The 24,037-nt window shown below is 38.7% G+C and overlaps 1 protein-coding gene across 1 annotated transcript; it reads left to right on the top strand.

Moving 5' to 3' along the window:
* Positions 1 to 3,822: 3,822 nt before the first annotated feature.
* Positions 3,823 to 23,243, top strand: LOC141508848 (vomeronasal type-2 receptor 26-like). Its single transcript, XM_074217835.1, has 6 exons — positions 3,823 to 3,911; positions 7,164 to 7,455; positions 10,052 to 10,876; positions 16,748 to 16,975; positions 19,482 to 19,605; positions 22,321 to 23,243. The coding sequence occupies exons 1-6, from the start codon at positions 3,823 to 3,825 to the stop codon at positions 23,241 to 23,243; spliced, it is 2,481 nt and encodes an 826-aa protein (XP_074073936.1).
* The last annotated feature ends 794 nt before the right edge of the window (positions 23,244 to 24,037 follow it).

The following is a 24,037-nucleotide window of genomic DNA, read 5'->3' on the forward strand; positions in this document are numbered from 1 at the left end:
AAGGGCAGTGGATAGAGCACCAGTTCTGAAATCAGGAGGACCTGAGTTCAAATCTAGCCTCAGACCCTTGACACTTACTAGCAAGTCACTTAACCCTGATTGTCTTGCCAAAAAAAGCAAAAAATGAAAAAAAAAGGATGGGGAATGTTTCTGAGAAAAGATGGGATTTAATAGCTGTTCATGGAACACCCAGGGGGGCTATTCCTGTTGAGGAGGAAGGCATAAGAAGACTAGAAAAGGAAGAGGGGACTTCTGAAAATGCAATATTTTGTATTTGATCCTGGGGAGCACCTAGAGGGTGACATGATTCTAGCTGTGCTTTAGGAAAATTATTTAAGTGACTGAATGAAGAATGGATAGGAGACAGGAGAGATTAGCAGAAGACAGACTACATGTCCTCCTCTGAAGGCTGAGGTGTTAAGGGACTGCACCAATCAATGGAGGTGCATAGGACTGAGGCAGCAGGAAGTAGGGGTAAAAAGTGGTGTTTGGATGATGCTCTACAAGAGTTGAATCATTGACACACAGAGTAGGCTCTGAAATCTGCTTGTTTCCTTCCCCTTCCCTGAAAACAATTTCAGAACATGCTCCCAAAAGTCTAGGACAAGCTCTCCTACAAATACACACCTCATGGATGGGAAGAGGCAGCATAAATCTGCAGTATAACAACAGTGAGTCAGACACATGAGGAAATAGGGCTGCAGTGCTCACTGTCCCTTATTAAACTCTTGTTGCTGATGGTGTTAATTTTGTTTTTAAAAATCTATTTGGGGGCAGCTAGGTGACACAGTGGGTAAAGCACCGGCCCCGGAGTCAGGAGTACCTGGGTTGGAATCCGGTCTCAGACACTTAATGATTACCTGGTTGTGTGGCCTTGGGCAAGGTACTTAACCCCATTTGCCTTGCAAAAACCCTAATAAACAAACAAACAAACAAATAAATAAAAATCTGTCTCAAAATGGAATTTCTGTTTTCTGAGTGTGGTTCTCTGGTGGACATGTTTCCCTCTGCCAAATGTTGATGTCCTCAAAGCTTCTAGATCCTAGAACTACCTCTCCTTTTCTAGATCTGATCCTGAGAATGGGTATGCTACCCTTCAACTGTGTCTTGACTCTAATTTACAAACTCTGCTTGCCAGGAGGCATACCCTCATGGAAGAGTAATTCTGGGGGGCAGCCCTGGAGTCAGGAGGACCTGAGTTCAAATCTGACCTCAGACACTTATTAATTATCTAGCTGTGTGACCTTGGGCAAGTCACTTAACCCCTTTGCCTTGAAATAAAATTTTCTAAAAATTCTTTTAAAAAAAAAAAGAGTAATTATGACTCCAGACAGGACTTATGAAAGGAGGGAAAAAGAAAAGCTCCTCCATCCCTGATGTCCTTCCTAATTTCAAAGTAAACATATTCACAAATCTTAAAAGTATAATAGGTTTGTAACACTTCATTCACAAATTAAAACGTATTACGTCTGATACTTGCCTCTAGCTTTCTCTGACTTCCTCAACACCTGCCATTCTATCAGGTCCAAGGTAACACTGGGAATAAAGACTAAGAGCTGAGAGGGATCATCAAATATAAGCTCTCCCCCTCTTTACATATGGGGAAACTGAGGTCCAATTCTGTTAAGTGACACTTTTGTAACTATTTATTTATGCAAATTGTTTCACCTTGAAATGGGAAGTCTTGTGAGATAGTGAGTGCAATGGAGATAATACTAAAATAATTTTTCCTCCCTTGGCCTCAACTTCCTTTCCTGGAAAGTGAGGGAGTTGAATTCTAATGCCCCTTCCATGTCTTTCATCCTATGATGCCATGAATATCCCTGAATAGCTACTGTCCAGTCACTACTTAAGCATCACCTCCAGGGAGCTCACTCCAAGCCTGAAAAGACTTTCTGTGAAACCATTTTAATCATTAGTCAGGTCTTCTTTCTATTAAATTAGGCCTCTTTTATAATGATGCCATTCCCATTTTCAGCAAAGAATATGATTCAGAGCAAAACCTTTGTGCAAATTTATACCTGATTTACAGTATGGTATAGCCACCACTTAGCCTAGGGCTTGGTGCATATTTTCCTCATCTATTGTACTAGAAAGATTCCAAAGATCCCCTCTTGCTCTGATTTCCTTCTCTTCACTCCTCACCCTCACTTCTTTCATCCACTCCTCATTTTAGACCATTTTCTCTCTCCCTGCCCCAACTCTGCACAATATAGGCTTCTCAAAGGCAGACTCTGCTTTATTGGTCTAATCCCAAACACTAGTTCCACTCCAGCATATAGTAGGTGTTTAATAAATGCTTATTAGTTGACTCTTTGCTTCTATAAAACTGGACAAATCACCTGACTTTGCCAGACCTCATTTTCTTTATCTGTGAAGTAAGGATGATAACTTTTGCACTGTCCACCTCACTATGTTTTCCTAAGGAAGTTACTCAAAAAAACTTTATACTACTTACCACAATATGACTTTCATTATCATCATTATCATTATTATAGTAGCAATCTCAGCCCTCAGTTCTCTTGGGCTTAGGTTCCTTGGGTGGTTCATTGATTCTTCCTCTTGAGGTTTTGCAATTGCTACTCCCTGGCGCCTCTCTAAGAGTCTCCATGTAGGGTGAGGAGCAGAAGTTCCAAGATAAAAAGTGAGAAGCAATCTCCCTGCCAGTCTTTGCTTGGTTATTAGACCCACTTGCTAGGTCTGTGGGAGTCACCAGGGTCTCCCTTTCTTCTCTCTCTCTCTCTCTCTCTCTCTCTCTCGGAGATTGTTTGTCTGAGGATGGCTCTTTCCTCTCTTTTTCTCCTCCTTTTTATCTTTCCTCCTGCCTCCACATGTGCAGCATTTGAGAGTGGAAGGCTGGCCATAGCAGACAAGAGAAATGAGAAGTTAGGGGATGTGCTGATTGGAGGCATTTTCCCCTTCTTTAGGATCAACACTTCATCTACTATTGATTTCACCACGTGGCCTTCAAGACAAAACTCCACAGAGTGAGTAATATGGTGCTGGGTTTGAATGTTTGCCAAGGAACAAAGTGGGTGATTCTGAGACTAAAAAAAATAATAGTTTTGATTGCATAGACTAATGGGACTTGTACCTCATTTTCTGGCCTCCATTAAATAGATGAAGAAAGAGACACGGAGGGGTGACCCTGACCTCTGATCATAAAACCAGTGGGATTTTACTCAGAATTGAAAACATATTACCATTCCTTGACCAATGCTCACTTTATTGTTCTATACTATTTTTCCTATGAATTACTACAAATTTCATATTGTTCTTTTGTGCTCATGACCCAGAAGAGGATTTCATCCAATTAAAGGGTCAAATTGACCACCTGGAGTAGAAATATAGCAACTCCTTACCTTAGAGGGAGGAAAGGGTTTCTCCACTCAGGAGAAGAGCAGGTGGGGTTCTTGGACCTGGGGTGGAGTCAATCCTCATGCCCCCAGCACACTCAGGCAGGAGGAAGGATCTGAACTCTCTAGGATAAATAGAGAAGATACTGCTTTTCTGCAGAACTAGAATCTCAGAGTCAGAATCCCTTCCTCAACCTCCTTTTGATTGGATAATAATAATGATAATAAATATTAAATAATCAACACATATAGTGTCTACTATATCATTATCACAATTTAATGTTATTGTCATGAAACAGAGGATCTCAAATTCAATTTGTGTCAAATTCACCCTGAATATTCAAAACTATTAAATTCTTTCCTTATAAAGGAAGGTGGAGTAGAAGGAGCTCCCACTCAAAGGAAAGACATTGTGTTAAACTCATGACAACCCTGTGAGATAGGTGACATTATCCCCATTTTACACATGAGGCAAATAGAGGCTAAGGGATTTGTTTGGTCTTTTGGTTGGTTGTTGGCCTTTGTGTTTGAAGAGGACCTAAATGACATCACTATGTGAGTGTTTTTGACAGTGGCTGATCAGACCAGAAGAATTTGGCACAAATAGGAGAGATGAACGATTAAAGTAGAGGTGTCGGGGGCAGCTAGGTAGCATAGTGGATAAAGCACGGGCCCTGGAGTCAGGAGTACCTGGGTTCAAATCTGGTCTCAGACACTTAATAATTACCTAGCTGTGTGGCCTTGGGCAAGCCACTTAACCCCGTCTGCCTTGCTAAAATGAAAAAAAAAAGTAGAGGTGTCTCCAAGTTTGAGCCTCTCTCAGGATTTATAGTTATGAAGTGTCTGGTGATAGATTTTAACTCAAATCTTCCTCATTGTGGGTCTAGTGGTCTGAGCAATTGAACCACCCAACTTCCTCTTTAATAGGAAGCTCACTACAATATGAGAAAACCTCTGCCATTTTCAACTGGCTATCATGTGAAGGCAAATAGACTTTCCATATAGCATCTCTCTTAGTCTCTAATAAGGCCTACGTGTGAGACATAGTAGTCAGAGTCAGGACAGACCTGGGTTCAAATACTGCTCCTCATGACTGTTAGGTCTGTGGCCATTTCATCTCTCTGAACCTGAGTGTCTTTTTCTACAAAATGGATGAGAGGATTTTAGTTGAAAACTGAATGAAACCAGAGAGGGGCATCTAGTCCCACATCCTCATTTAACAGAAGAGCAAACTAAGGCTACCAGAAAAAATAACCCAACTATGATCACAGATTCAGTAAGTATCATAGGTGAGATTTAAACCCACATCCTCAGGTTTCATAGCTATTGTATTTTCTTCAACACTAGCCTAGATGAGAATAATACTGGAGTATATAGAGAGTGGTAAGAATCACAAGAGAGAAGGTATGGAAAGAACTATATAGCTATCCATTATTGTTACTATTGCAAATGACAATGATGCCCATTAGTAATAATGTACCAAAAATAGGGTCTTCGATGTCAAAACCACTTGTCATTGCAGTATTCAAAGCACAGCAATCTAAAAGGCAATTATTAAAATTATCGTCAACACCATTTTACAGATGAGATAACCAAGGCTGAAAGTTCAGTTACAAGAATTGTCCAAGTCCAAAGTTCTGGATCAGAACTGGAACCCAGTCTCTCTCACTTCCAATACGGTACTCCTTCTATGTGACTGTAGAATTATTCAATAATGGAAACATGTGTTAAACACAGACTTTGGGATTATATGCCCGTAGCTTTTCTCATGACGATGAATACCCATATCATAATAGTAGACCCCATTTCCAGGGTGATTTCCATATAATTTTCCACATTATGATCCAGGTAGGAAGAGTTGTACAATGGGAAAGAAAAGCTATATGTAAAAAAGGAGAGAAACTGGATTCAAGACTTGACTGTGACATTCAGTAGTCTTGTGAATTCTGGGAAAGTCACTTGATGTATCTGATCCTCAATGACCTTATCTATAAAGTGAGGCCCAGATGGCATCTGATGTTTCTTCAGTGTCCCCATTTTATGACCCTAGGATTCCTTGAATACATTTTGGAACTATTACTAAGCCTCATTTTATGAATGAGGACTTATTCTTAGTTCAATAAGCCAGGCTTAAAAACATTTAGTGAACACTTTGTGCTAAGCCCACCCTGAATGGGGGCTCTAGTCAATGGAAGTAGAGAAAGACACCCCAGACCCTTAGGGAAGCCTTAGAGAAAGATGCAGCCACTTGACTGATAAACATGACATGTGTGGGGACTGGGGTCCAGCTCAACAAAACTTGAGATGTCAGTTCTTCTACTTCAGCTGTCCATCAGAGTTTTTCATTGTTACGCAACATCAATTTCTAAATCAGTGGACTGATTCCAAACATCAACCTGATGGTGGATGCAGTGGTGGATAGAATTCAGAGTCTGGTCAGCAAGGCATAAGTCCAAATTTGATCTGAGAAACTTACTGGTCTTGTCACAGGGTAAGTCATTTAACTTCTGTCTTCTTCAGTTTCTTCAACTATAAAATAAGGACCATATTGTCCATAACACCCAGGGTTGTTGTGAGGATCAGGTGAAATATTTCTAAAGCACTTAGGACATATTCTGGTCCATTCTAAGTGCTTAATGATTTCCTTCCTCCCTTCTCCTCTCCTTTTCTGCTTCCCTCCTTCCCTTCCTCCCTTCCTCCCTTTCTCCCTTCCTTCCTTCCCTCTTTCCTTTCATCCATCCTTTCTTCCTTCCTTCCTTCCTTCCTTCCTTCCTTCCTTCCTTCCCTCCTTCCTTCCTTCAGAAAGGAAATGTTTTGCCATCTTCAAAGACCAGCACAGATAGGTCAATGAACCACCCCATTTCACTAATCCTTGAATCTGTCTAGCCAACAAACAATTAATAAGAATTTGCTATGTGTCAGTGCTAAGCCCTAGGAATTCACAAAAATCCTAAAATATTCCCTGATCCTGAAGTGCTCACCGAGTAGTGAGAGAGAAAACATGCAAACAGCTATGTATAAACAAGATGTTTAGAGGATAAATTGGAGATAATAGCAGGGAACCAAGAAAAATTTCAGAAAGTTGAATTTTAGCTGAGACTTGAAGAAAGTCAGGGTAGGAAGAAATGAAAAAGGAGACAATTGCAGGAATTGATGAAAATCAATGAATTGTATCTGGAATGTATTGTGCAACAAATTTTGAGGAGATCAAAGTCTCTGGATCCAGGCATCCATGGGGTGGATAAGGGTCAGGTTATGAATGACTTTAAAGACAAAAGAAAGGTTTTACTCTTGGAGGAATGTGTGTGGGGGGTGAGGTTATTGAATATGAGAGTTGATTTGATCAAATCTGTGCTTTAGGAAGATCATTTAGATAGTTGAATCAGGGACAATTTAAGGTGGGGGATGGCTTTAAACAGTGTAGATTCTGATGAAAGGTTGAATTGAGTTGTAAAGGCTGTATGGAAGACTGAAAGAATTCTGGACTTGGAATCAAAAGACATGATTCATAACTCTAAGATGTGAAACCTGTGTCATACTGGGTCGTACTACAATCTCTGCCTCAGTTTCCCTAGCTATAGAAATGAGATAATCATAATCACACTACTCACCACCACTATTAGATCATTGTGTAGAAAGTCTTCTGTTACACTTCAAACATGATCGAGAGGGAAACTTTTCTTATGATTGGACATGGGCACTATTAGGAAACCAGTATGGAGTGGGGAAAGAGATAGAAGGTCATTTCCCTATAATTATCTGCAAATGATAGTAAATACCAATATCCTGTTTTTCATTCTGGTCCAGCTCTTCATCTTGGGGTTATGCAGCTTCTCTAGGTTTTATCTTTGCTACTGAGGAGATCAACAGAGACATCCACCTGCTCCCCAACCTCACCCTGGGATTCTCCATCTGGGATTCTGGGGACTCTATTTCTGGGGCTCTTCTGGGAACCATGGACTTTCTGACTGGGCAGGGAAAGTTGGTCCCCAATTATAGCTGCAGAACCCACCCTCCTATCACTGCCCTTGCTGGGGAACTTCGTTCTACTCTATCAATGCCTATGGCTAGATGGTTGGGACTTTATAAATTCCCCCAGGTAAGTGATGCCAAGATCTTTTGCTATTGTTTTCCACCCACTTTTTTCTTTCATTTTCTTACAATCTCTGGAAATATGAACTCTGTCCCTGCTCTGACTTCCCTGAATGAAGGTCTCTTACTAAAGGTCACCTCAGTAGTCAGTCAGCAACATTTATTTAGCATCTACAAGGAGCTATATTTCCTATACTTTAGGAGTGCACAATCTTATGTTTCCTTTACTTATATCTTTATGTGTTTCTTTTTATATAAAAATCTTCATTTTTCAACATATTCTGTTTGCTATACTCTCTAGGAATAAAGAATAAAAGTTAAAATGACTAACACAGTAACTGTTTCTGACAGTGTATGCAAAATCCTCTATCTGTGGTCCACCACTCCTCTCTTAAAAAGAATATTTCTATACCACTCTTTACAAAAATTTACAAAATATTTTACTGCAAATAACTAGGTGTGAAGAGTAATAGAAGTATCATACCAATTATTACACTAGAAATGATGTGATATTTTGAGTCAAAGGCCCTGGGCTTGAATCTCAACCCTGATGATCTTTGTGATTTGGGGCAAGTCATTCAGACTATCAAGACTTCAATTTTCTATTTCAAGTCATGGGGGAAGACGACTAACCTTCAAATTTTTTTCTAGCTTTGGACCTATGAACTATGATTTCTGTGAGCTACCATGGATTCCAGAGCTCATAATTTTTACTGATGGGAATCACTTGACTATATCTCAATTAGAAAATACTTTAGAGGGGCGGCTCAGTGATTCAGTGTATAGAACACCGACCCTGGAGTCGGGAGTACCTGAGTTCAAATCTGGACTCAAATAATTACCTAGCTGTGTGACCTTGGGCAAGCCACTTAACCCCATTGCCTTGCAAAAACTAAAAAAAAAGACTTTAGAAGACCATGCTCAAAAGATCCTTGGAGATCACTCGATCAAAATCTTCAATATATAGAGTTGAACCTGAGCTTTAGAATGTTCTAATAACTATTTGGACAATCTTGAAAATGAAATGGAGGCCTACGTGACCAGTCTACAAATTCAGTTCTCTTTGCATCCAACTAGACTTCCAACCCATCCCTTTAGTTTACATTTTTATTTGCAACACACAGTGGTTCTAGAGTTCCTCCTTTTGTTTGGTCAGGAACGACGATACTTACTAGCTGTGTGATGTTGGGCAAGTCACTATTATCTTGCAAAAAAAATGACAATATGCTCACTGGAGCCAAAATGAGAGAAGACCCAGAGTGCCATGACTGTCATCTCCAAATATTTGAAGGATTGGCATGGGGAAGAGAGCTCAGATTTGGTCATAGACAGAAAAGGTGACCACAAGTATTCCAGGTCTTAAAGTTATAAGCTTGGTTTTCATTATTTAAGGATGTTCCATACTTACTATTTCTCTTCACATATGGAATAGGCTAAAGTTTAGATGAAATTTTTGGTAATTTTAGATTTTGATTCTATGATTTGAGGGCCAGGCCTGGAATCAGGAAGAATTCACTCCAAATCTTCATCAGATGTGACCCTGGTCAAATTGATTATCCTCTATCTGCATTTCCTCAGTTGAAAAATGAGGCTAATAGAACCTACCTCCTAGGGTTCTATTGAGGATTCAATGAGATTATATTTGCAAAATGCTTAGCATAGTACCAAAACATAATAAATGCTAATGTGGTTGTACAGTGGATAGAGCACTGAGGAAGACCTGACTAGCCTGTGAGCCTGAGCAAGTCACTTAACAATTTTTGCCTCAGTTTCCTCACGTGTAAAATGAGTTGAAGGAGGAAATGGCAGAACACTGAAGAATTTTGGTGGGAGGGGGAGATTTAGTAGCAATAAAAATGGGGAAAAAATCCAAGGAGGAAACCAATAATAAAACACAAAAGAAGCAAAAGAAAAAAAAAATGACATATAAGAAAGATTCCTACAAATAGAATTTTTTCCACTTACTATATTCAAATTAATTCAAATTTTAAATTTAAATCTGCAAATGTCACTTTTATTTTTTTCTTTATGCATTGAAATGTTCATGTTTATTAGTGCTTAAGTTCATAACTTCAAAACGGAATTAACTTTTTACACACTGGGAGAATTGGAAATGTTTAGGCACATGATAGCTACAAGTACAATGACTATTAATATTAGAAACTGAGCATAATGACTAACCATAATTCCATAAGTTTCATGATAAAACTTATTCCTAGTTAGAGAACTGATGGATTACTGATCATATATGGAAGCATATTTTCTTTTCTTTTTTTCTTCTCTTCCTTTGCCGTTTGGACATGGCTAATTCAAGAATTTATTTTTCATGACAATACATATTTGCAATAAGTTTTGATTTTCTTGGTTTCTCAATGGGTGGGAGAAATAGATGAGGGGGATTTGAAACAATATACTATTAGATGGAAAATAATTCCAAAGATTAGACACTAATTTGTATGTGACTTGTATAAAATACACTGTAATCTAGGAAAGAAAAATAGAAAGGTTTGTCTTTCTTAATATTTATATAAAACTAAATATTCCTTATATCTCTCTTTTTCTGGGTCACTATTTCATCCCCAGAAAATGTCTTTTCCTTCTAGATTAGCTATGCATCCAGTGTAATCAGCCTGAGTGAAAAGAAACACTTCCCTTCCTTCTTGAGGACAAATCCCAGTGATCAAGCCTGGATCCAAGGTATTCCCAGCTTGCTGAACCATTTTGGCTGGATTTGGGTAGGAATTATCTCAGATGATGATGATTTTGGGCAACAAGGAACATACCTGATGAGTGCTGAGTTGGATAAGTTTGGCATCTGCAGGGAATTTCTAATTAACCTTCCCAATTATCATTTAGAAGAAAGGTTCCAGCAGGGCATCCATGTATTGATGAGATCAACAGCCAAAGTCATTGTTGAAATTATAAGCACTTCAGATTTACTTAACGTCATTGATAAATCCCTATTTCATGATATTGCTGGGAGAATCTGGATAAGAAACTATATCCAATGGATTGTGTTGAGAAGCTATAATCCAGACATTTATCAAAGTAACAGCATAGTTCTGCCTCAACAGACAATTGAAGGGATCCCATCGTACAGTCATCTGTATCCAGATAGGATGCAAGCAAACACCTTTATGAAAACATTTTGGGAAAATACCTTTAAGTATAAGTGGAAGATGAAGATCTCTAGCTTCCATGGGAATAAAACCAAGATGGCAGAAAACCAGTTTTGCAAAGGATCAGAGCACTGGCAAGGCCAAGATATATTTTTGTTGGATGCAGGTCATTGTGCTTTAGCATACAGTGCCTATAAAGTAGTGTACAGTATAGCCCATGCAATCCAGGACCTGAGCTCCTGTCAGAAAGAAGAGAGGTCCAATGGAAACAAGATGTGTCCAGAGTTCAAGGCCTTCAAACCCTGGCAGGTGAGAGAGCCCATGTAAGACTATGGTCATACATTTGTAGTCACTTGAGATGGGAGCAAAGTGGACAAAAATGCTAGGGAGTATTAAGGGTAGTTCACAGAAGTGACAATAAGGATTCAATGAATAGAATCTGTTGATTCAGGCTGTAAAAAGGATTGGGTTGGCTGTATATTAATATAAATATAGAGATTAAACATAAGGAAAATAAATGTAAGCATCATCTTAAGTTTAAAAAATAATCACATAAGTTCAAGATGGGTAGACATCTCTAAAATATTTGTAAGGAGAAATATGTTAATAATTATAGCTGTATCAAAGTATAATGGACAACCTCAGAAGATAGTGGGTTTCCTTTCATTAGAAGTCTTTAACCAAAAATTGGAAGACCATTTTGATGGCAATCCAAATATGATTTGCATCAAATAACTACTGTTTTGCTTCTGATGCTGAAATTTCATCATTTTCATTTTATGATCTAAGGGTATAAATCAGAAATCCTGAATGAAAATCCTCATTTTTATTCACTTATTCATTCATCTATTTATTTGTTTATGGATTGATTGGTTGATTCCTACTATTTGGGTGACCTTGGGCAAATAACTTAATCTCCCAAGGCCTCTTTCCTTATCTACAGATCTAGATGACTTCTGAAATGGCTTTTAACTCCAAGTTTATGATGCTCTGAACCCAAGACCTCTGATTTTATTAGCTGTGAAACTGTTAGGGAGAAGATTCCTTCTACCAATTTGTTATTCTTCTGTTATTTCAGTTGTGTCTGATTCTTCATGATCCCATTTGGGGTTTTCATGGAATAGGTAATGGAGTAGTTTGCCATTTCCTTTTCCAATTCATTTTAAAGATGGGGAAACTGAGGAAAAGTTAAATGACTTCCTCAGATTCACATAGTGAACAGGTATCTAAAGTTGGATTTGAACTCAGGTCTTCCTAATGAAAGGCCCTGTCCTCGTGCCAATGAGCCATTTAGTTGTCCCTCTACCAATGCTTGGCAACAACTATTGAGAATTGCATGGGGCACTGAGAGGTTAAATAACTTAAGGTCACACAGTCATCATATTTAATAGGTAAAATTTGAATCCAATTATTGTGACCATTATATCATAGTGATATTTCATATGAAAACCTCCAGAGATGATTGAAAGGATGGTATTGAAAATGTGAATCAAGCCATCAAAGCTTCTTTAAAGAACTCATTCTCATCTTATGCCATCCATGACCTTTTTAGATAACTCAGATTATTATTTTTTCTCATATTAAATCAGAATTGCTCCTAATTCTGTCTTCTCAGAGTCAAGTAAAACAAATTTGTGTCTTGCTCCACTTAATATGCCTTGAACTATTTGAAGGCATCCATCACATTTATCCAAGGGCTTCTGTTCCTGAGGTCCTTATTTCTTCAACTAACCCACCTATAGCCAGATCTCCTCAGATAGGAAGCATAGTTACTAGAACAGAAAACACTCCAAGGGTAGTCTGTTTAGCTGAAAGGACTAGGGGACATTAATCTCATCATTGCTGTATTAATACACTTAAAATTACAGTCACATTTTTTGTTCTTACAATTGGAATAAACATGACTTTAAGCTATATTCAAAAAAGAGTAAGTTTAGCGCCTATCAACTGAGTGAGAATAGAGTCCAAATTTCAGAAGTGAGAAGGAATCACTCCTGGGAGGGGGGAAGAATTTCTCCCTTTCTCTCCTCCCATTTCCTTCAACAATCTTGCCAGCAGTGAACTAGTAGGAGATAATACATCCATCTGGATATAGAGATTACTATTCTATGAGTAAACAGATTTTTGAAGAAAAAACAACCAAATAGTTGACTAGGTTACAGTCATGTGAACTCAAGTTAGAAGACCTGGAGGTCTCTCAGCATCACTGGAGTTAATTGCAGCATATATGAAGTGGAAGTGGTTACTAGCAGCATCTGCTTTGGGAGCTGAGATTCATCAAGTTAGAAAATGGACATAGGAGACAAAAGCTTCAGAACTTTGCAAGGGCACCAACCTTTGGAGCAAATTACAGTCTCCCCTAACAATGACTTGGTGAGGATTTTACACTGGGAGAAAAAAAGACTTAAAGTTAACCAGAATTTGTGAGGTGATCCTTTTGTCATATGAATTTCCTACCTGTGTCTGATTTTTATTTTACTACAAGTTTGAATTCATTCTCCCAGAAACCCTATTTATACAAGGGAGGATGTGGGTTTAGGGTGATGATAGCAAGGAAGTAAAGTGAATAAAAACTTCTAGGGAAATTAGTACTGTATTATTGAGTGATTGGGCAGAAAGAGGTGTGCTTCAGAAAACCTTGCTCCTGGATTCTTTCTTCCCATTTCTTCTGCTTCCCTCATAGAGTATTTTACTGTCAACACTTTTTATTATTCAACACTCTATTACCATGCCAATGTAGACATACATAAATATATCTGTATTCTAGATTCATCTCCAAATGCACATACACACATTTTCTTTCTTTTCTTTTTTCTTTCTTTCTTCTTTCTTTTTTCTTTCTTCTTTCTTTCTTTCTTTCTTTCTTTCTTTCTTTCCTTCTTTCTTTCTTTCTTTCTTTCTTTCTTTCTTTCTTTCTTTCTTTCTTTCTTTCTTTCTTTCTTTCTTTCTTTCTTTCTTTCTCTTTCCTTTCTTTTATTTTTGCTCATAAGATTCTTATGATAATTACTGAACTCTAAGTGTAATAAAATACCAAATTTATTCATGTGCTTATTACTTGTTTTCCTAGTTGTTAAAATTCCATTACCCATCTCCAGTTTGCTTATGTTTTAACTAAGGTTTAAACAACAGATAAGGACAGAAACCTCATCCAGAGACAACAAACTAAATTACTATCTCCTATCCACTTTTAAACATTATTCCTTTCTTTCAGGAACATCACCATTTATACACATTCACAAAACTGAAAAGACCTTGGGGTTTTCTCCTCTCCTCTATTCTATCAGTTTACAAATCCTGAAGACTCCACTATAACAGCAATTCTTATATCTCCACCCTTTTCCGATTCTCACAACTACCCATATTAGTGTATATCCTCCTACTACTTTGTGAATTTTTAAGAATCATTTGCCAACTCTCTACTTGAATCATCTTCCCCATCACTGACAATTTTATCCATTTTTATCCATTATCCAATTTTAACCATGCCATAACTCTGTTCACAATCCTTTTGTTCTTCCAAATAAACTTCCAAATCTTCAACCTGGTATTCAAGGCTTTGGCTTTATTTTTTTTTTTTGAGCATTATGTCATTGTACCTATCTCCATTTTCTATGTATTCCAAAAAAACCCAGATAGCTAGCTACCCACTGCTTACATATCATACCTTCCCAAATCTGTGTCTTTGCTAATTCTTTCCTATATCTGAACCCTCCTCATATAGACACAGACACACACACCCACACAAACACTTGAATTTCTCCTCATCCATTAAAAATGCATGGAAAGACTACCTCCTCATGGAAAGACTACCACCTGACAATCCTAAAAATGTTAGCTATCACCAACATCATCAATGTTAGCCTCCAGCCTGTAGATGACTTCATAACTTGAGTCTTCTACTGCATTTTTATGGAGTTCACATACATTTTACAGAGCTATACATGAATGTGATGGTAATAGTTTAACAGTGGAAGAGGATGAGTTATGTACAAACTTTAAAATTTACCATGCATTATGAATACTTTCTTCATTGCAAGCAAATAGCAAAACAAATCAAACCTTCATTTGTAACATTGCTGATTTCTCAGGCATAAATTCTCACACAAAATGTAGACTCTTGTACAAATAATACCAGTAAGAGTTGGCTCCCACACAACCCCTGTCACATCCTTCTATTGGCCTATAAGTTCATTGCCAGTTGGAATGGGTTTTAAATTTTTTTTCCATTTGATAAGTGTGAGCTAGCACAGTAACTATTACTTGACTGTGACAGTAACTGAACACAGTGCTCACAGGAACAAGTAACTAATAAATTAAAAAAAAATTAAAATAAAGGCAGCTAAGTTGCTCAGTGGATAGAGTACCAGCCCTGGAGTCAGGAGTACCTGAGTTCAATTCCGGCCTCAGACACTTGATAATTGACTAGCTGTGTGACCTTGGGCAAGCCACTTAACCTTATTTGCCTTGCAAAAACCTAAAAAAAGGAATGACAATAAATTCCCTCTTTTAAAAAAATTAAAATAACTAATCTCTGTATCTCCAGTGAGATTCAGCACACTGGTCAGCACCCAGTAGGGACTTAATAGAGAGTTTCTTTTCCAACACTCTTCTCATTCCATCTGTCCTTACTCTTGCACTGCTATAAAGACTGGGGATAGTATAATAGTGGCCCAGTTGAGATCAAGAGATGATGTGATTAAGGAAGTAAGGTTCCTGTTATCATCATACACAAAGCCAAAGAAGAACTCTGCAGGGTACAAAATGTTGGGCCCTTTCTGGAGCATTACATCCATTCCCCATGTTTGGCACAAGACCAGGTGAGAATAGGTCAGAAATCCCTCACAGGGACTGAAAATCTAAGGCCACAGAAAATACTGGTCCTCCTGAGTTTCAGTGTACCTTAGAGTGATGAGCTTTGGGTTGAGTTGAGACCATGATCACAGAGCTTCTACAACAACTTTCTGCCTTTGCTGGAAGATGGAGTTGAGCATATCAATAAAGACTCCTTTGTTCTCTTAGAGGAGGTGTGCTAACATTAATGGGGAATTAAAATTAGGCAAATGAGCTTTGTACAACTCCTGTATTTAAATCAGCTTTGAGATTGACTAGGAGATTTGGGGGACTAGGAAAGTTATGAGTTCATAGTTCCTTGACATTGTCTTATTATCATTATCAGAAGCATCTTCTGATACCATGGAAAGACTACTGGGACTTGAGTCAAGAAGAACTGCTCTAAGAAATTTACAGGTTATATAGCCCTGGGAAAGTCACTTAATTTCCATCTGTCTCAGTTAATTCAACTATAAAATGGGGATAATAATAGTATCTACTTCTTTGGGTTGAGAAAATAAAATGATGGATTATTTTAGTATGGCAACTGATACAAAGTAGGTATATAGATATTTATTATAGATAAATCAATATAAAATAGATATTATATATATATTATATTATATATCCCCTTATTCAATATTTTATTGATGATAAAATTATTGGTTTTTATTATCAATTCTATGTTAGAATTAAAAAACAATTACATACAGCATCCATGCATATTTTTCTTCTTCTGCAAAGAGCCACCTTCCTTTTGCCAAGATCACATAGTCAGGCAGATGAGTTTCATTAGTGGATGGGGCTTGAGTTCACCTCTGAATGGTTAGTCTATCAATAAACACTCTCTTTGAAAACAAACTCAGCATCCCTCTGATGAGGGAGGTGGAGTTGAAGATCAAAAGATCTCAGATGTGCTGAGAAACATTGAGAATAAGGGACTATTGAGTACTTTTCTTTCCAGGAGAGCACATATAATTTCTTTTTGTTGTTTTTGCAAGGCAATGGAATTAAGGGACTTGCCCAAGGTCATACAGCTAGGTAATTATTAAATATCTGAGTTCAAATTTGAACTCAGGTCCTCCTGATTCCCAGGTCATTGCTCTATCCACTTTGCCACCTAGCTGCCCCTGCACATATAAATTTCTTGATCGAATAGGAAACACCTTCAGACTCTGATCTTTAGCCTGGTAGCTAAAATTCAAATGAATTGTATCACACAGCTTCTACATCTCATCCAAGAACTGTCTCAGTATCTTTGCACAGCGCTGTGTTTGCTTAAAAAGGTTTGTGTAGTGGATTGCAAGACAAGTCATGGCCTTTGCTCATTTCAATATTTCCCATTCCCAGCTCCTGCATTATATCAAGAAGGTACATTTCCAGACCCCTCAGAAGAGTGAGGTTTTTTTTGATGCTAACGGTGATGTTCCTACTGTGTATGACATTATGATACAGCAGAATGCCTCAGAGGGCTTATCTCACTTGGCCACCATTGGCAGTGTGGATTTCACAGCCTCACATGGAACAATAGTGGCTATCAACAAGAGTGCAATTTTGTGGAGCCAAGGAGAGACCCAGGTGAGCTACAGCAGGATGGAACTCAACATCCTCATATGTAAAATGGAGAATGAATTCTTATAATACTATTGCTGGAAAAAAGTATTTTCCAATCCATGATATTCTACAAAATTGTTGTGATCATGATCACTGTAATTATGTCTATACAGTAGAATCACAATGACAAGGCAACTCCTGCTACTGCTGAGATGGCTATGTACTGCAAGGAGAGAGGTAGCAAAGGGATTTTTTTCAACTAAAGTAAATTCTCATGAAGCTAAAGAGAAAGTCCAGCATCATGTAGACAGGCATTAAAAACACCTAAACCCAGAGAATGTTGAACACATCCATATGAGAAAGCTATTTATGAGACTCATTCCTTTCAGCAAAGAATCCTGACATTCTAACTGAATGTAAACTCTTTAAGAACAGAGACTTTTTCACTTTTGCCATTGCATACTTATATAATTCCTGTTATACAGTTGGTGTTTAATAACATGGACTGATTGATTGGTTGACCTCATGTGGACATTTTCTTTTGGCAACAAAATTAGGGCTGCTCTGAGAATGATGTGCTGCTCTGTAACTTTCTTTGCCTATATCTGTATTCCCCAGTGTGATGTGTTTGTTAGGTGTTTGTTTGTTTGGCGGCAAAGTCACCCTATATTTTCTATAGTAAATAGTGATTGTGTTGGTGACTGAGACACTAGGGTTGTGCTTCTTCCTTGAACACAATGCCATGTGACTATGGGTAGGTAAGTTTCTTCTGAGTTTAAATTTCTTCCTTGGAAAAAATATGGATAAGCATAGCATTTCTCTCATGTCAAGGCAAATCTGTCTGCATTTTTGTTTCTTCATTGGCAAACTGTGAATAATCATAAAATTTCTAGCATGTCAAGTCCAATCAAATCAATAAACATTTAGAAAGCACCATTCTAAACACTGGGAATACAACAGCAAAAAGGCAATGCTTGTCCCCCAAGAGTTTACTTTCTAAATGAGGAAGATAGCCCATCAAAGGGAACTGAAAGGGAAAGAATATGTACTAACATAGGGGGAGTGGTGTGGAATTCTGGAAAAGTAAAGTATGGGGAATCTGGAAACTTTTTCAAAATGGAGGCACTGGAAAAAACTCACCCAAGGGAGAAAGTGGGGAAGAGGGGAGGGAGAAGGCAGATGAGCTTGTTGGCTAAATCCACAGAGTGAAACATGACAAGTTAGGACCCTTCCTCAAAATGATGTATTTATCTTTTCCTTCTTCCTAGTTTCTCTTCTGGGAGTTCTGGTAGCATTATATAAAACTTCAGGGAACATTCTTGAAAATGTTGCATTGAGGCTCAAATGAGACTATATACACAAAATGTTCTACAGTCCTTAAGGTGTTGTTCAAATGTTAAAATATCCCAGAAGCTCTTTAGTGAGAATCCTGAAGATTTGGACAGTGATGAATAAACAAAAATTCTGTCCTTGAAATCATCTTCTAAGTCCTTCCTTCATTTGTCTGAGGTCTTTGATGCAAAACAAATAGACAAGTAAAATCATAACATCTGGGTGATATTTCAGCTGGAATGCCCATTGTGAGCTGGTTTACTGGAGAAGAGTAATAATACTCAACCTAGACTATGGTTTTGAGAGAGAGGGCTTTATTGATGTAAAAACCAAAATGGAACCAAGCAACTCAAAAGATTGATTGGTTGGTTGGCACACGGAGTCAGGGAGAGATTTTTATGGGCTTAAAATTAGGAAGTGGAGCTCCTGTTCAGAGTAGTAGTTGGAGGTTGAATAGTGTGTGTTCAGCCTTAGTTCCTGAGTAAGTAACAAGTGCCTGCTGGGAAACCAGGAACTAGCTTGTGTAGTAAGATGGAAATGAAGGGTGAACCATCACAAAGGTTACTTTAGGATGGAAAAGAAGGCTAGTGTGCCTGTGCAAAGTGAGAGAAAGTACCTTGACCACAAGGTCAGCAGGGACTCTGAGGGACTCAGGGACTGGCCAGACTGTGACACGTGTGTAAATGGCCACAAAGGTCACTAGAAATTGAAATGAGTTGTTAATGTTCTTGCTGTGTAGTCAAGAGACTGGCAATGACGTGGGTGTAAAGGGCCACAGGATCACTAAAAGGTGAAGCGGGAAACCAGTGCTTTGGCTGTATAAGAGAGCTAGGTTCCCATTTTTTCTGCTCTCTCTGGGCCCCCTAATCTCATTCCAATAGCGGCTACTAACCTTTAGATGTGCTTAGTAACAATTATATCCTTTGCACTGATGTTGAACACATCCTTATTCTCCCCAACCTTTCTGTGAAAATCTTGGAACATCAACACTAATCATATTGATGTCCAGTGGAACCACAGTATGTGTATGTGAAATATTCATATGATATTTGGAGACTTTTTCAACATTCCCCTCAGGCTGTTCTGGTAGTATCAATTTTCTTCTCCTTAGCCATCAGCTCATGTGGAAAATGACCACTTGAACTTTCCTTCATAGAGGAAGGGACTCTAGTCATGGGTATGTTTTGTTTCTTCCCAGATTCTCCAATCCGTCTGCAGCAAGAGTTGCCCACCAGGGTCCAGCCAGATCCACCCCCAAGGATGGTCCCAGTGTTGCTTTAATTGTGAGCCCTGTCCAGTGGGACATTTCACAGATCAAAAAGGTAAGAGCGTATGCAATTTGTTATGGTTCCTTAAGTATGGGGATACGAACTGTCTGTGGAATTTCAGTGGTCTATGGAAGTCCCAAATTAGGAAACTCACTGCCAATGTAAGTCAACGCCTTCTCTGCCATTTGTGCCACAGAACTCTGTCTTGATTGCTGAGAGCTTAAATGAACTTTCAGATAAGGGACTTGATTCCAGATTTTCCTAGCTCTGAAGTTCTCTAGGAAATTTATATAATATATTCCTATATGGCTTTTCATATTCATTATTTCCTAAGTAGCCCTGAAAAAAGTCACTGAACTTCTCAGTGACCCAAGTAACTGTAAGATAAAAGCTGGAGAACAATTCCTTTTTAATGTGCTTTTTAGAAAGTGGATTTCCTTTGCAGAATATTGTCAGATCCATGAAAATATTGAGTACACTTCAATTTCACAAACTGAGATTTCATGGGAACAAATGCTCCATTTCTCTCTCTTTTGGTAGGGAGTGGGATTAAATGACTTGCTCAAGGTCACATAGCTAGGTAATTATTCAGTGTCTGAAGTCAAATTTGAATTCAGGTCCTCCTGACTCACCTGGTTGCCCTAAGTCTTCATTTCTCAGTGCCATTGGCAGATTGACACCTTAGTAGATAAAACTGAGTAGACATTTCTAAGTATACTGAAACCTTAACGCACTACTTAAATGGAAGCTATTGTTATGATTTTACTTTCCAGAATTTCTGAAACCTAAGAATAGTGCTGCCTGGAGAAGTAGTGGGTTTTCATCACTGGAGATTTGAAGGCAAAATGGGGACCAATGAAACCACAACTATTGATTAAAGCACTACTGTGTGATGGGTCCTGGACTAGACAATAGGAATGCAAAGGGAAAAAATGAGGAATTCATGTTTCTAAGGTGATTTTATCACCCAAATCAGTCCTTTTCTGAGAGGTAACTTGCATGCCACATCTGTAGTAAGTTATTTCTATTCTTTACTTAAAGATTTCCAATGATAGTTAATGTATCACCTTCTGGAAAGTTCAGTTCTACTCTTGGACTAGGGATAAATCACAGAAAGCCCTAACAGTGCACTCAGTTTAGTAGTCAATGAGAGAAACCGGTTTTGAAGATATTTCTTACTTTTGGTGCAGTGCATAGAACAACAGATCTAGAGTAAGAAATACTGGAGCTCATATTCAGCCCCAGGAGTTTACTATTTGACCTTGGGCAAATCAATTAATCTCTTTTACTTCAGTTTCCTCAATTGGAAAATAATCATTTTGGCCAAAACAGAAGAGATCGCCACTATCAAAAGTCACCTACCAAAAAAGTTAGCTGGCTGTGGTTGGGACAGCCGAAGAAGAACAAGAAGCAGAGGAGAGGAGGGGGAGAGAAAGGAGCAGGGTCTAACTAAGAGTTCTATTATTGGCTTTGACAATGGCAGGGTTTCAGTATTTAGTAATAATACCTGAGTCTTAGGTTTGTTGTTGCTGTTGCTGGGCAGCTAGGTGACACCACGCATAGAGCTCTGACCTTGGAGCCAGGAGGTCAGGATTTTGAATCTGATCTCAGACACTTGACACTAGATGTGTGATCTTGAGAAAGCCACTTAACCCTGACTGCCTCACATCCAGGACCATCTCCAGTCGTCCTGATCCATATATGGCCACTGGATCCAGATGGTTCTGGAGGAGAAATTGAGGCTGTGTCTTAGCAAAGAAGCCCCTCACTCAAATCCAATTCATATGTTTATCATGGCATCACCTCCCTGATGTCATGGTCTTCTTCAAGAATGAAGGACAAACAACATCGCCACTACCACCACTACTACCACTACTATTATTACCACCCACACCACTCCCATCAGTCTATTACTGCTACTACTACTACTATTATCAGTATTACTACTACGCCTATCCTCCTACTCCTACTCCAAATCCTACTACTCCTACTCCTACTACCACTACTAGTAGTACAATTACTATAACCAGATGATATTTATTTATAATTTTAAGATTTGTAAGGTATTTTATAAACTATTCTCATGTTTTCCTTATAACCACCTTGGGAGGTAGTTGCTATTTTTATATTTAAGAAAACTGAAGTTGAAAGAGGTTAGTTGCCATTATGACTCATTTGTTACAATCACATTTCACATACATGTAATATATGTAAAATAGCCATATGTGTGTGGTATATTCATATATTATAAACATAAATTATGTTATATTTTATTGATTTTCCCAAAATTGAAGCATAGGTCAAAATAGACTAGGTGTTTCATAAATGTTTCCTAAAAACAATAGAATCAAGATTCTTGGCTACATTATTTAGGTACTCTCCCAGACCTAGAGGGCAGAGGGGATTCCCTTTCTAATATGACTCAATACAGTGGAGCTGGGATTGGAATTGATAGCTGAGGAGTCCAGTTCAGGGTCCTGTTTTTCTTTCATACTATCTTTCTGGTCTTAGGCAATTTACTTGACCTCCCTGTGCCCCATTTTCCTTAACTTTAAAATGAGAGATTTAAACTCTAAGAACCTCTTCGAATCCTATCAGTTCTAAACCTATGATTTTTTCCCCTTGGCATCTCTAAGAAAAATAGTGTTCCAAGTAGAGGCCTAAGATGAGGAGTTGATAGGCTTATATGTGTATTATCATAGGATTACCTGCCCCAACAGCCTTGGGGCAGAAAATGGGTGTGAATAACCACTGGTTCTGCCTCAACAGATATGCAGCAATGTACAAAGTGCCCAGAGGACCAATATCCAAATACATACAGAGACAGCTGCCTCCCCAAAGTCCTGACCTTCCTGTCCTATGAAGAACCTCTGGGGATGACTCTGTCTTGCATGGCTCTTGTCTTCTCTCTCCTCACAGTCATAGTTCTCTTGATCTTCATGAAACACCGAGGCACAGTGATCGTCAAATCCAACAACAGAACTCTCAGCTACACTCTGCTTCTCTCCCTCACCCTCTGCTTCCTCTGCTCCTTACTCTTCATTGGTCGTCCAACCACAGTCAGTTGCTTCCTCCGACAGATGACTATTGGAATCGCTTTTACAGTTGCCATCTCTTCTGTCTTGGCCAAAACCCTCATTGTAGTCCTGGCCTTCAAGGCTTCAAGGCCAGGAAGCAGGTTCAGGAGGTGGGCAAGTACCCGAGTGTCCAATTCAGTTGTACTCATCTGCTCTCTCATCCAAGTGACCCTCTGTGGAGTCTGGATAGCCATTTCTCCCCCGTTCCCAGATGTGGTTACTGACTTTGAGCCTGGTCACATCCTCATTGTGTGTAATGAGGGCTCCATTACCACTTTTTACTGTGTCCTGGGCTACTTAGGTTTCCTGGCCCTAGGGAGCTTCATTGTAGCTTTCATGGCTAGGAACTTGCCTGACACCTTCAATGAAGCCAAGTTCATCACCTTCAGCATGTTGGTATTCTGTAGTGTTTGGGCTTCCTTCCTGCCTGCCTACCAAAGCACCAAGGGAAAGACCATGGTGGCTGTGGAGGTCTTTGCCATCTTGGCCTCTGGTGCTGGGTTGCTGATCTGCATCTTCATCCCCAAATGCTATGTGATTTTATGCAAGCCACATCAGAACACCCAGGAATGGTCAAAGCACCACCTTCATTCTAGGGGAGTAATTTCACCCTAACATTATACCTCCTCTAACATTGATCAGGTTCTGCTATATCTTGAGAATATATATTTTAAATGGTTTAAAAATATTTTAAAAAGTAAACAATGACTAGTACGTGACCAAGGGAATAGGGAAGGACTGAGAAGCCTATCAGCTATAAGGGTGAAGTTGCAAAATTACTGAAATTCTGGGTTTTTTTGATGAGATGGAAGGAAGGAAGGAAGGAAGTGAGGAAGGGAGGAAGGGAGGCACATATTCCTTCAGGTCAGGAATTCTGCAAGATCAGGATAAGTGGGGCAAGACCTAGGTCCATGAGCCAAAACTCCAATGGAGGAGCAAAATAGCAAAAAAGTCATAAAATATGGACATGAAGACCAGGGAAGTTTAAGGGAAGCAAGGTGAAAGAAAATCCCTGATCAATTTTTTAATACATTGTTTTATTTTTCTCTAGTGACATGCCAAAAGAAATTTTAACAATCATATTCATTTTTAAAAATCTGAGTTCTGAAATCTCTCCCTTCTTCCCACCCCACCCTGCCACTCATTAAGAAATCAAATTATTTTATATAGGTTAAAGTATGTACTTATGCAAAACATTTCCATAATAGTCATGTTGTGAAAGCAAACATAGCCCTCCTTCCCAAAAAATAATCTCGAGAAAAATGAAGCAAAAAAATATATACCTCAACTTGTATTCAAAAATCACCAGTTCTTTCCCTCTGGGCAAAGATAGCATTCTTTATCATAAGTCCTTCAGAGTTGTCTTGGATCACAGCACTGCTGAGAAAAGTCAAGTCATTCACAGCAAA

The sequence above is a fragment of the Macrotis lagotis genome, chromosome 1, assembly GCF_037893015.1.
Source record: "Macrotis lagotis isolate mMagLag1 chromosome 1, bilby.v1.9.chrom.fasta, whole genome shotgun sequence".
NCBI classification, from domain to species: Eukaryota; Metazoa; Chordata; class Mammalia; order Peramelemorphia; family Peramelidae; genus Macrotis; species Macrotis lagotis.

Coding starts and splice junctions, on each gene's coding strand:
- LOC141508848 (XM_074217835.1), top strand. CDS start 3,823: ATGAGGCAAATAGAGGCTAAGGGATTTGTTTGGTCTTTTGGTTGGTTG. Junction 10,877..16,747: donor AGGCCTTCAAACCCTGGCAG/GTGAGAGAGCCC, acceptor TCCCATTCCCAG/CTCCTGCATTATATCAAGAA. Junction 16,976..19,481: donor GGAGCCAAGGAGAGACCCAG/GTGAGCTACAGC, acceptor GTTTCTTCCCAG/ATTCTCCAATCCGTCTGCAG.